Source organism: Hydractinia symbiolongicarpus, chromosome 3, assembly GCF_029227915.1.
Source record: "Hydractinia symbiolongicarpus strain clone_291-10 chromosome 3, HSymV2.1, whole genome shotgun sequence".
In the NCBI taxonomy this organism is placed as follows: domain Eukaryota; kingdom Metazoa; phylum Cnidaria; class Hydrozoa; order Anthoathecata; family Hydractiniidae; genus Hydractinia; species Hydractinia symbiolongicarpus.
Window position 1 is genome coordinate 24,366,412 of NC_079877.1, and position 13,786 is coordinate 24,380,197.

General features: G+C 34.7%; 1 protein-coding gene across 1 annotated transcript; it reads right to left on the minus strand.

Moving 5' to 3' along the window:
- Positions 1-1,654: 1,654 nt before the first annotated feature.
- On the minus strand, positions 1,655-13,776 carry LOC130636380 (E3 ubiquitin-protein ligase CBL-like). Its single transcript, XM_057446078.1, has 6 exons — positions 13,083-13,776; positions 7,449-7,730; positions 7,008-7,145; positions 6,412-6,647; positions 5,368-5,696; positions 1,655-4,309 (listed from the first exon to the last, which is right to left on the minus strand). Exons 1-6 carry the CDS (start codon positions 13,631-13,633, stop codon positions 2,438-2,440), a joined length of 3,408 nt encoding a protein of 1,135 aa, XP_057302061.1. The 5' UTR covers positions 13,634-13,776; the 3' UTR covers positions 1,655-2,437.
- Between the last annotated feature and the right edge of the window lie 10 nt (positions 13,777-13,786).

The window sequence follows — 13,786 nt, forward strand, 5'->3', positions numbered from 1 at the left end:
ACATATAATGTAAAAAGAAGGTGAGGAGGAGAGTGTAGAGTCAACACCATTCGATAAAGAAGTCACATAAGCTGACATAACAAATAAAAATTTCAACAACGCTTCTAATGATGTCAATGTCATAATAATAATTTTCGATGTTAAAGATTGAGAAAATAAACAAGTGAAATAATATTTTTGATTATGAAAAAGTTATCTTGGAATTAAAAAAAACCCACTTCATGCCTAGGTCGTTTCATAAAACAAAGAGACGTTCCACGAACTACATATTGAAAAGTAAGTTGCTGTAGTTCATATCATTACCAAAAAAGGATAAGCTCAACAATGACTCATAGTTAAAAATAACAACAAACAACTTCGTTTCTAGACCTTTTCTATACGCATTAAATTCTTAGTTGAAAGACAACTTTTTTTGCGTGTTCCAAGAAGCATAGTAAGCGTCACAATAACGTTTTCATCCTTGTCCCAAGGGTCTCTTGCACCCTGAGCCATTATTAATTTATAAAACTCTTTAAGCAAAAAAAACAAAAAGCTTTAAGATTACCAGTGTCACGACTATAACATTTTCCGTACAAGGTGGATAGTTCGATTATTAAAAGCCGAAAGAATTGGCCGAATTTTTCTGAGTGAGATATAGGATAGGACTGAAAAAAAGAACATAAGAACAAGGTGTATATAGAAAGGTGAAATCCTTCATTTCGCAAAATAATTTGAAAAGACCTGATTTACGGAATTTTCTTTTTGCAAAATTAAGAAAAAACCTGGATCGAGTTATTTCGCGCAGATCAATTTCGTCAACGTGCGCATCTGTGTTCGTACAAATTTTCGTGTATAATAACAACTTTCTAATTCAAAGGTTTTTCAGGTGCAAGATTTTCATGGTAATTTTTCCTGATAAAATGTGCAATTTACCCAACCTCGTCCCCAGGGTTTTTTCACTTTTTGATATTGGGAATAAGCCCTTGAGACAAGGTTTTAATATACCAAGTTGTAAGAGCATACACAATTTCAGAAAGTACTTTAAATCCGGTAAATTCGCGTTTTTTGTATTCATTTTCGCGAAAGGGTACTTTGAAAAAATTCGCGTGGATTGGTGTTCGTAATTCGAAGGAATTTCAGTGACAAAAAAGTCTGTACACACAAAAAAGAAATTACCCAAAGAGTGTCACAGTAACCAAAAAAAAAAATAGAAGAAAACGTAGCCCAAATTAATGGACAATGTTTCTTGACGAAAAAAAAGAGGAAAACATCATTATTTTAGAGTAGAAAAACATGTTTGTAGTAGTATCTTAAACATTTTTAAGAAAAAATATTTAACTCAGTATACACCATTTTGTTATTTGTCGATTCGAGGAGCAATATTGCCTTGTTAATTTCTAAAACATAACATCGTCACAGCAATGGAAGAAAAAGGTGAAGTTGAAAAACTTATTTTAGCGAAGAGGCAAAAAAGAGAGAAAAATCCTACTGGATTTATTTTCGCAAATGGGTGCTTTAAAAATTTTGACGCAGATTAATTTTCGCGATCCGACGATCTTAACACATACCATTAAGTAAAAGAAGAAGCTTGGTAAGTTTCGGTTTTTTTCGCTGTAAAATGTTTAAGACTTACTTAATTACGCTAAAAACCGGCAAACGAATAAAAAAGACCAGATTTTCTACTTTATTATAAGTCTCTTGGTGACCATTTCAAAAAATTACAAATTTATTTGATGTGTAGGAGCTGACCCAAAAATAAATCGTTCAAAGTTTTTTTCAATTTATAATACATTACTGACAAGCAACTTTGATCCCAAATTTATTTAATACTAACAAGCCGGTCTGGGAACAAAGTTGCAAAATTGACCTTATCTAATTATATAACAAAAAAATAACTATACAAAAATAGGTATATGCGCTGACTGGTTTTTTTTGAGGGAAAAGAAAATAATTCTATTTACTCAGAAAAAAAACTAAAAACAAATTAATAGTTACTTGGGTTACTAAGGCGTGTTGGGCAACTAAGGCGTGTTGGGTAACTAAGGCGTATTGAGTAAAATTTCAAATTTTTACAATTTTCTACTCAGACATGACAACATGAAGATTGTTTCAAAAACTGAACGCTGAATAATGCGGAAGCTAGTAATCTAAAAACTATAAACGTAAAATAGTATATCAAAATATAATGGAGGTGTGTATATACAATAATGCAAATATGATGGAGATAAACACCGACAATAACGACGAAAAACAGACAGATCGAACACTTTGTGTATAATGCTTTGCTTTTAGTCCGGTACTCAAATTTAACCTCTACAAACATTTTATTTTGAAAAAGACTTAAAAATTGTCAAATTAAAGATCTCTAGGAGGTCGAACATTTACTAGAAAATCGTGTAACGTGTAAAATACAAATTTAGTTACCAGATCCTAAAACAGAAATTGTCGAAACTGACATTTACTTAGAGATTGGAGTAAACTCTTTCAAAATATTTCGTGCAATAGAAAAGTTGTTGTTGGCAACCGTCAACGCTTTTTTGATCGCTTCTCTCGAGTAACCCTGAGCCATTAAAATTTGAAAGTCTTCATCGTAATACTGCATTGGATTCGACGCGTCATTTCGTGTTTGTCGGCCGTCAAAAAACCTACCAGGACCTGCCACAATGACTTCACCAGTTAGAGGGTCAACAGCACTGTTTACACGAGATTCCGATTCAGGAATGTTATCCACCGAAGTAGCTGGACTCATCCCTCGGCGGTGTACCCCAGCGGTTGGCATATTACGACCGTGTGGTGGAATAGGGGGCGGTGCATTTTCACCCTCGTCTGTCGATGTAGTAAAAAATGGATCGGAGAATGGATCAGCAGCATGATCCGACATAGGTGTATCGGCCGAACTTGAACTATGTACAGACCGCGACGGAGCATTTTGGTCGACAGGGGAATGGATAATCGGAACAGGCGAGTCGTAGTTTTGCATCGCGTTGTCTTCATTGCTGTCGTAAAAATCCTCGCATTCAGGCAATACTTCCGATAACGCAGCCATATTGTTAGGCAAGGGATAATACACTTCATTACCTTTTCGATTTTGCGATTCGTCGTTGTTTGTTGTAGCAAAGCAGAAAGCCACGTCAGCATTAAATTCATCGTCAAATGGAGAGACATTACCCTGGTTCACCTTCAAATTAACTGGTAACAAACTTTCTGGGATTAACTTCTTTTTATCCGTCCCTTCATTCTCCATAGACGACAAAGATTTTCCTTGCCGGTTCTTTTTTGGTGGCAACACTGGAGTTGGAGAATCATTATCGGATTTTACAACAGCAAAGTCTAGTGACAACGTATCTGGCCTCTCTAAGTCGTTCTCTACGGATGGATCTTCGCTCTCCACAGACGGCGGTAGAGGCACCGGTCGGCTGGGGTCTAGCTTTCTTACACTGTCACTACGAGTAAAGTTTTGAAAGATTGGTTTCTCTTCTTGTTCCGGTGGTATTGCGTGCGCACTTGAGGAAGGTTCGTGTGGATTTTTCGGAAACAAAAAAGGATCTGCGTTAAAGATTGGCTCGTATAGTTTTGTGTTTTCGTTGGCAACTTTTTTTAGACTCATGCTACAAGACCTATTGAAAAATTCTCCTACTTCTTCGAAATCCTCTTTATCATAAGAGCGGTCTAAGTTCTCGTCCGAACGAGTACGCCTTTTTAAAGAAGAATTACACTCCGGATCAAAGTTCATTGGTGTCCGTTTCATTTTTAAGCTACCATCCTTCCTAACAGGTTGAAATCTGTCGGGTGCCGGCGACAAACTGCGACACATAAATGGATTACGTTCTGGAAGCGCCGGAGCTGAATCTCGCTGTCGTGCTGGAATGGGCGGTATAAAGCCAACGTTGTTAGTATCAGCATGATTCAACCCACAACGTGAGTGGATACCTTCCGAGAGTAACTCGCTGCTGTTAGCTTTAACTGCATGTTCTCGTAGTAAAGAAGAATTTCCTTTGTATGGCTGAGGTATTCTCGGTGGTACGGCACCGTCATCAAGACCAGGTGATGGTACTCTGCGGCGGCTGTTGGTAGGCGAACCATTCGGAGAATGGAAAGGTGATGACTGCGGAGAATGAAGCGGACTTGAGCGGGGTGACCGCTGCGGCCTGTCCCAACAACTTTCGAAATTCGGCTGACGATGAGGCAGAGGAGGCGGGCTTACTATCACGGGAGGGGTGTTTTGTTCAGTTAAGTCAGCGTTTGAAATTTGTGCAGTAGCGGAAAAAAGCTGTGCGTCATCTACGTTAGTGTCACGTGTCATGTTTGATGAAACCCAATTGGTTGCATCCTGTTGAAGAACAAAAGAAATGATGTGACTGGAAGACAGTTAGCATATAGTTACGTAGTAATGATAGATTAGGTTATGGTTAGTGGGATGGATATTGGTTCACTTTCATTCTTGGTTGATTAAGACGCGGTGGCAATGGCGGTGGTCGTTGTTCCTGAATGAATAAAAACACAACCTGCATTTTCTTCACGAAAACTTTGCGTACATAGGTACCATAGAAGCCTCTTTCTCACAAGAAGTAGTTCTAATTAACGCCCCTTTAAAGGGGCGTTTACTAAAAGAGGGTGATTAATCTGGGCGTTTATAAAATATTTTTTTAATTATCATGGAGGCGTTTATTACAGGTGGTCATTGTATAGAAGGAAATGTTTGTTAGAAGAATTATGGTAATCAATTATTTTTAGTAGATACTTAGCTAAAATACGTGAGCAGATCGAAATATGTTTTTTTGTTTTCCTCAAAACTAAGAGAATGAAGGCTGGAGCTATAAGGATCTGTTAATGAAGTTAAAGGCCATTTTTAATCTAGAATGTTCAGAACTTAGGATTTCCAAAAACTGGAAGAAAAGATAAAGAATAATTTATCTTTTACAATGGAATTACTTCGAAGCAACTACTAAATGCAAGGTATTGATTGGATAAACAACAATACGATACGTAGAAAACCAACCAACCGTGAAACTATCATTACAAGAGTGACAGTGAACCCGTTTTGTTAATAAACCTTCCTGGATTCGATACCTCAGATGTACCGCAGCTTTTCTATCGACGCCTTATAAAATCGCATTACATTTTAGAAATCCTCTCTTAAGCTTTTTAAATTCGTATTTTTTAAAATCCAATAACAGATAAACGTCCTGCTTTCGTAATGTTATGAAAAGGAGGTTGCTAAGGTGATGTCAGATTACAAAAAGATTGATCGTAACAACGTCACAGTCTATTTTGACGGCAAATTAAGAAAGGATCAACAAGTATCAATCCAATACTTTTTTAAAACTTCGAAAATTCAGGGAAGGTTACTAAACTTGGTAGATATAAGAAAAATAAAACAAAAATTACCTCAAATTGGCCGGCTGCCGGTGATTCCGGGCGTTTTCTTTGTGGTCGTTGATGGTTGCCTCGGTCGGGGAGGTGCGGCAGTGATTGTTGATGCATCTGATGAGGTGGCTGAATCATTTCGGCGTGATTGATCTCTTCGACACGATTATTATGAATTGGCATTGAGCGAGGCAAAGTCTCATTGGGAGCCGAAGGTGCTTTATTGCCGACGCGTGGAGGATTATCCGGCGACGTGTCGTTTTTTGTTTTTTCAGCTTTTAATTTGTGAGAAAACGGATCGACGATCACATTCTCAATTCCCTTAATATCAGAACGGCAAAAAGGACAACCTAAAAAAATAAATGCAATATATGCTACAGAACTTCGTCTTTTTCACAAACAACCTGGTAGTGTAGTGCAAACCTAATGTTAGGTTTAACTACACTACGCGATAAGTGTATGAAAAGTTACAGCATTTTACAAGCAAACTCCTCAAACTGTTATTTCAAATATGTCGTTAAACTTTACGGCGCATTGATAAATGACATGTCAATAAACATGCGCTTTTTTTGAGTGGAGCAAAGACAAAATTAAAATATATTGCTTTTATCCTTAATTCTTGTTGACTTTTAGTGTCAAACAGGTAACGAACTTTTTATAATCAATTTTTTTTGAGAATCGAGTTAATTTTTTTAGCTTATTGGTAGTAGACTAGTAATAGAAGCATATAAGAAGCATACTCTCGGCAGAAAAACAAAATAAAGGATGCTGACGACATATTTAAATAAGGGGGGAGGGGATGGGGCATACCAGTATATGCCCCATCCCCTCTGAAAAGAAGCTAATTCTTTATTTATCATACATACACCACTTAATTTAAGAATCACCAACATCCAGGGTACAATTTTTAGTTCGTTTCATCGATTTTACGATGTTGATTTAATGTTTTTAGAGAACTCGATAAAATAATAATTTGATAAATGCGATAATCAGTTGACGAAATACACAATAAAACGGATAGAATCGGTATTACAATAGAAGATAGATTATTATTTTCTTCCATACCTGTTCCGCCAGTATCCTGCCAGTGTACCAAACATAAGTGGCACATTAAATGACCACACGGCTCGATCTTCGTGTCTTTGTCATTTTCAGCGCAGATCTTGCACAGTTGGAAGGTTGATCCCATTTCGACATAGATTTCGTACTGCTCTTCGGAAACTTGGATATGCTGTTCTTTCGATTCCACTAAGAAAGGTTGCAAGTCTGGATTGAAGTCCTGTCCATTTGGGAATATGTAACTGGAAATAAAAAACCGAGTATGGATTGTACGATACTTTTTTTAAGAAAGGGTATTTTTAGGTATTATTTATAGTGAATTCTTATAAGGTAACCACACTTAAAATAGGAAACAAAAGTAAGAATATCAAGGACAATTAGGGGGCGAGAGTCCCTTTCGAATTTTTCGCCCTCGAAGAAATTTAAGCAAAAAAAAAAGACTTTTTAAGAAAAAATTTCGCTGAAACAAAATATCCTTTTTTCCCACAATTTTCCAATAAATTCCGCGATTTTCCACGTCATTGAGACAAAATCTATAAAATTCACTGATTTTCTCTGAAGTCGTACATAACCTATAAAATTTCTTAAACAAACAAACTTACAATCCATCTCGTGCCCCATCAACCAACGCTTGCATTAATGTCTTGTGTTGCGGAATGGTTTGCAATATTGTCCCCTCTGCAGTAACATACCCAATAGCCCACTGACCCAAGCGAGTACATGACAAGCGAAAGATGTAACTAAAAAAAGATATAAAGAAAAGACGTTTACAAGACTGTTGTGACCATTGACTTATCACCACAAAGGAAATGCTTTATTTCCTAAAAACTAACACGAAATAAATTTTGTAAAACATTACTACATATGCATGGTGACGCAGTAAACAGAAAAAAGATTTAAATAAAAAAATAAAAAAATACAAAAACATTTGTGACTCATATAAATGTTAGAATACTTATGATTTATATAAAATACTTAGTTTGTCAAGCAAAAGAGTGTCTGTGACCTGTGAAAAAAGTGGATAGAGAGCAATTTACACCCACCTGCCTGGCTTATGAAAATACTTTGTGAGGGTTTCTTTTACTTCGTCATATGTCAAAAATGCCAGATAGCCAGGATGGGTGACTGCCAGTAAATTCCAATTTTGTATGATGTTCGACCACGGTGCAAAGAGTCTTGTGAAGACATCAAATTCGAATATGGAAACGTGCTCATTAACAACAAAGTCAATAGTGGTCTTTAAGGCAATGGCTTCCAGGTTAGATCCAATTGGATGAACTGTTTGGAGATGTTCTCGAAATTGCTTCCACGGCACTATTGTTCGACTGAAAAAGTAAAACATGTCAAAGAATACACTTCAAAAGGCGTAAATATATAGCTGTAGAATTTATCCTGTTATACATAGCATGTTTTATGAAATTTGCAGTGTGGCATGTGTGCATCATATTTAATACCTCTCCTGAAAAAACTCTTAATTTGTGGAGCCACCCTGATTATTAAACTCTACTTAACCTAATTTGATCTAGGGGTTATCAAATATACTAGTATATAGTAGCAACTACTTGCCGCCCTTGTTTACCATGATACGACAGTTGTTCTTTCAAAGATGATACATATGCACCCCTTTTTTTCCAAAGCGATGATTAGCCCCAACACCAACTTTGAACCCAGGGCTGGTTCCCTTTTTATAAACCCTGGGGTCGAGGTTGCACCAACACGCGAAGTGCACAATGAAAGGATACTCAGTGCGTTTTATCTGATCACATGTGCACATTTTTCCTCTGCAAGCTTCTATGCTAGGTTTAAATCTGGAAGTTACATGCACACTCGATTTTGTTTCTAGTGGATTTTTGCAAGAGCAGCAAACAGTCTATAACTATTAGGATCCGGAAAAACTAACAAAATAATTCCAGTTAAGTTTTTTAAAGAATTATTTCCAGTTAAGTTTTTTAAAGAATTATTTCCACAGTAATTTATACACGGCTGAATTTCTTGCTACATTCTACCTCACTATAAATTGGATTATATTTATACTGTTTTGCATACACAATCGATACTTTCAAAATGTTTAAAATGCAGTCTGTGAAGCATTTAAAATAAAACTTTATTAATATTTATTTAAAAAAGGAATTAAAAAATCTCAATCAAAAAAAAAGATTTTAAGACAAATAACACTTTTTTCAGACACACGCATGAAAAATGTAAAAGTATATATCATACAACATAAAAATATAGAAAAAAAATCAGGCCAACAATTACTTTAAAAATATTAAAGCTGCAGGTCTATACCTGCAGCTTTAATATTTTTAAATTAAATTTATAGGTTAAAAAATTTAAAGGCGTAATCTATAAAATCTGCAAAAACAAAATCTTTAAATATATGCAGCAGTTCATGTTAAAGGGAACCCGAGGTATAAAATGATGTTGGACTTATATTATACTAACAAGTCTTTTTAAATTGTTTAAAAAGCTCTTTTCGTTCTCAAGATATTCACATTTAAAGAATTTTAGATTTAATTATGCTGCATAAATTATGATGTCATATTTCAGTAATAGCAAATTTGGATATTTCCTTTCATTATTAAATTTAGACCTGATAAGGAGTGTGCATTCAAACTTTATCAATGCATAGATATTATAAAGGTTAATTGGTTAACATAATTTTTTTGCCAAAATGACACCCGCTTGCGCGTCCCAGGCCTCTTAATTTTTTGCTTGGGACTCAGTGAGTAAGTGCGTAACTGTGTTGCAGTTTGATTGTTTGGAAAAATGCAAGTGCTCTCTCTTTCCCAAATTCCCACTTGGAAATTCTTATTCTTTGTGTGTAGCTAGAAGTGCGTATTTGCGTTTGCAGCTTTTATATGATAACCAAGAGTTTTCTGCACAAACTCTACAGTTGCTCTTGGTGTTCTTCACAAAGCCACCCACCCACCATGACAAACGTCCATTTAGCTTTGCAGCAACAAAGGTTTATGAGCTCGTTCACAAATACGCACTTCTAGCTACACACAAAGAATGAGAATTTCCAAGTGGACTCAGTGAGTAAGTGCGTAACTGTGTTGCAGTATGGACATTTGGAAAAATGCAGGTGCTCTCTCTTTCCCAAATCCAAACTTATACATTCTTTTTGCACAGCTGAATGTCAGCATGACTACTTTACAGGACTTTAAAGAACTTTTTTATAAAGAAAAACAATTAAAATACTGCAACTACTTATATTTCATAGACATATAGCTAGCTACCACCTCCAGGGTGTAGGCTTTTTAAGCAGTGTTCAAATGATGAGTCCAGCATGGAAATTGATCTAGCTAGCTATGAACATTATCAACAAAGTAATTTTCACAGCTATGTAATGCAAGAATGTATAAAGTTGTCATCATTAAAAGATTCTTCCAGATCAATGTCATTATGGCATCAGCGTCAGTTACACAGTGATACTCACTCAAACCTTTCTATGGTCGCCGCCATGAGTTTGATTGCCCAAACCTGGCTTTTAAGTACAGCTTCACAATTAAATTTTTCTTAGGTTCTATTCGTTTATTTTAAAGTTTGTGATACTTTAAAGCTGTACTACTTAAGTAGTTTGTTTACACGAAATCAAGTAGCACAGCACGAAACGCAAGAAATTTGCTCAGCAAAAAAAAATCTTTTTATTCATGCCTGGCGGACTAAGACCTTGATTGGTGATGAGAGCATAGCTTTTCATATATGGAATCAAACTTGGCACAGTATTGATTGTGTCAGCACTTTTGCTGTGACATCATCAGAAGCTTAAAACTTGTCAAAAATTCCCTAACAACCATGTGTCAAAACCTTTTGAAATGATTTCCCTTTGATGAAATAAAGTTATTTTGTAAGATCAAAGCTCTAGGAATTAAAAATTTGTAGTTTTAAAAAATAGACAATATCTCTGGAAAGTATAGGCAGGGGGCTAATCAAGATTTTTTTTCAGTGCCAGTACTGTTGAAAATATTTTTATAAATATGCTATCTTGTTGTTTTGCTGGCATGTGCTTGGTTTACATTAGAAAAGAGAGTCGCTCAAAAAAAACCTGTCTCTATATTTTGGTCACCCAAATTAGATTTCCCAAAAAATAGGTAACCACTGTCTAAATTGACCTGGACTGGAACATAAAAACGAACAGGAAATGTTCAACAGATAAATAATAAACACAGCAAGTATCATAGCTATAAAACGTAGCAAAAAAGAATATGTTTTGCAGCTTCTGTTTTAGATCCACAGTGTATTTTACTGCTATGCAAAAGAAGCTTAGAGAAAATTCAAACTTATGAGTTTGCTATGAAAGATAAGATTGCTTGATTTAAATATGCATTTGTAATAAATATCTAATTAAAAACCAGATTGCACAAGTAAACTAAATCTCATCATCCAATCAAGCAATTCTACATTTAAAAAAACATGCTAACATGTTTTTTCCTGGCTAATACTAATGTATAAAAAGACTTTGTATCTCTTATAATAATACGGAGCTTCTGTCTGTGACTTTTGCAAAGTGGATAAAATTTCTTTGATAAAGTCTATAAAACATCGCCTATAAATTTGTTCTGTAAATTAGCAAACTTTGACGTTAAAGCAATATTGACGTCAAAGGAAAGTATATTAAGATTAGTGAAGCCATTGCATTGCACTTTTAAATTTAAGGCTTAATAACTTGGAAACGGGTGAAAATAACTGACGTCATCTCCTGCGTGGGTAACTAGGGACCACCTAGGACCAATTTGGGTAAGTTTCCCAAACCTGGGTCCCCAAATCCGTTTCGGAATGGGTGGGTTGATGACGTCATCAAAAAACCTTTAAACCCTAATATCTCTGCAACCGTTTGCCAAAAGTACATAATCCTATACATTTTCTTGATCAGCGTTTCAAGATCTATACGATAGAGGCAACAGGCATACAAATTTCTAAAAAAAATTTATCGGTTTTGACGGGGCCATTGCTGACGTCAGCAAAATCTTTAAATTCTTATATCTCATTAACATCAAAATTTTTATCCTGCTTTAGTGGATTTTTCCACGGGCTTTATCGACTAGTAACACAGTAATACAATACAGAAAGCATTTCAAAGACTGTCTATGATTATACAACTAATACAGTAAGATAGCAAGATTTCAATAAAACCTACATCTACTCATCAACAGGAGCAATTAAGTTATGGAATGGAGTAGCTTGAAGCTTATTTTTAAAAGTAAGAAGTTCTGCAAAAGTTTGTAATAGGATCTATTATTTAATAGCAAAAAACTAATTAAAAATATATAGATATTTTATTTTCAATGTTTTTAACCTATCGATTTTGCTATAGATTCAAAACAGAGAAAAAATCTCCCTATATAACATCCTATAGAGAAAACCAGCTCAACATAAAAAAAACAAATTCGACATAGATTACAATTTATCTAGGTTTCAGTATTACTTCCATTATGAGAAGTTTGTATATTTACTTACTATAAATTTTCATAATGGCAGATAGATTATACGTAATGTAATTCATTAACTATACCATTTTTACGTAGTAGTCATCTTCCTATATAATAATACAAAAATTGTGTGTCAGGTAAAGAGGGGGGGTGCATGTCGTTTTACAGGTTGAAAATTGGTAACTTTCATTATTTTTAGTTGAAAAATGAAATATCTTAATCAGCGCAACACAACACCAAAGTCGCATTTCAGCCCTTTTAGTCAACTAATTTTATACATCTAAAACGTTTGAAACAGTGTCAGCTGTGATGGCAATACAGTATTCACAATAGTAAATTTTCGTTGTGAAAGATTTTACCAATGATAAAACTAAATTATGTATTTATCATATAACTTTATCTTCTCCATCTACCATCATATACATGGTATACTGTATTTTCTCTAATAAGAGTCCCCTGCACACAAACATCTTTAATTCACACATGAATTTATTTGTTAAAGTATCTCCGATTTTGTAAACTTGTATGCGAATGTTATTGCTATACACATGAAAGAAATGTGTTTTGTCTATACATGCAACGAGTTATAAAAAATCTTTAGTCTTCTTATTTTAGCATGTTTGTTCGTACACGCACGCCTTTACACACTCTAAAAAATTTAATTTCTTTCGTGATTTACAAGAAAAATAAATAATCTCACTAGGTAAATAGTGAGATTATCTTTGGCTAAAATAGTTGTACTTTAAGTGAAAAACAAGATTGATTATTATTGTCGTAACATCCTCCTTTATTATGATTATTTGATATGGTGAAAATAAGCTTAAAATGTAACCTTTCGATTAAAATAGTCGATACCACATAGGAAAAAGGATATAAAAACAAGGCAGAATACACTTGTCATTCATAACTCGACACTAAATCTGCCACTGCAATATACAAGTCCCTCATTGTACCAGTATATTGTAGTATATTATCAATTGTCATGCCAAAAACACAAGCTGAACGTTTAACATTGGTCGATAATCGTGCAAGGAAAATCATACGTCGTGATTATGCAACACCTGAAAATACTGACATCCCCTCTTTCAATTATATATAGCTATACAACCTCATCCAAAAACAAAGTGATCATTTTTGTGAGCTGAAATGTATGGTATAGGAAAAAACTATGATGGGAAACAAAAATATACTAATAATGCAGAAACAACAGCCATTTTAAATTTGATAAATTAATGGTTATACCTCGATCCAAAAGATGTGTTCCAGAATTCAACTGCATCAGCTTTTGTTATTTTGAAATTATTGCCAATGTAGCAGCCATGTGGAAAAATTGCTTTTAAATCTGATAGCATATGGCTAAATATTAAGCTTAACTTTGTTAGTTTCCTTCTGGAATTGTCCCTCTCATCAAATACTCTATCCTTACTTTCTTTAAATAACCTCAAAACTTGCTTGCATTTGTGATCAAGATTCTCCAAGTAAATCTTAAAATATTCATATTCATTAAGTTGCTGTAATTTATCATCATAATTTTGAAGTATAAGTTTTAAATGAGAATGGGTTTCTGGCAAAATATCAAGCATAAAAGGTGGACTATTATTCAAATTCAATCTTGGATTTTGACATAGTCGTAAAACCTTTTCAATCGATCTTCCTGCTTTTTCGAAAGCCTTTTTATCAACTATAATTCTTGCAGTGGAAGAGACTGCTAAAGATAAAGTATCTTGAATTCTTGAGAACCATGATCTTACGCTCTCATTTCCCCTTTCCTCATCCACATTCACTGCCGCCATGTTTTTATGTTCTTTCTGTATTCTGGCACAAAATCAAAAGTAAACATTTTGGATAACCAATCTTATATGAACCGGGTTGACTAAAACATTTTTTCTTTCCTCCCGGAAATCAGTGTACAATAAAGATCATGTATTATATTTTACAGAAAACAA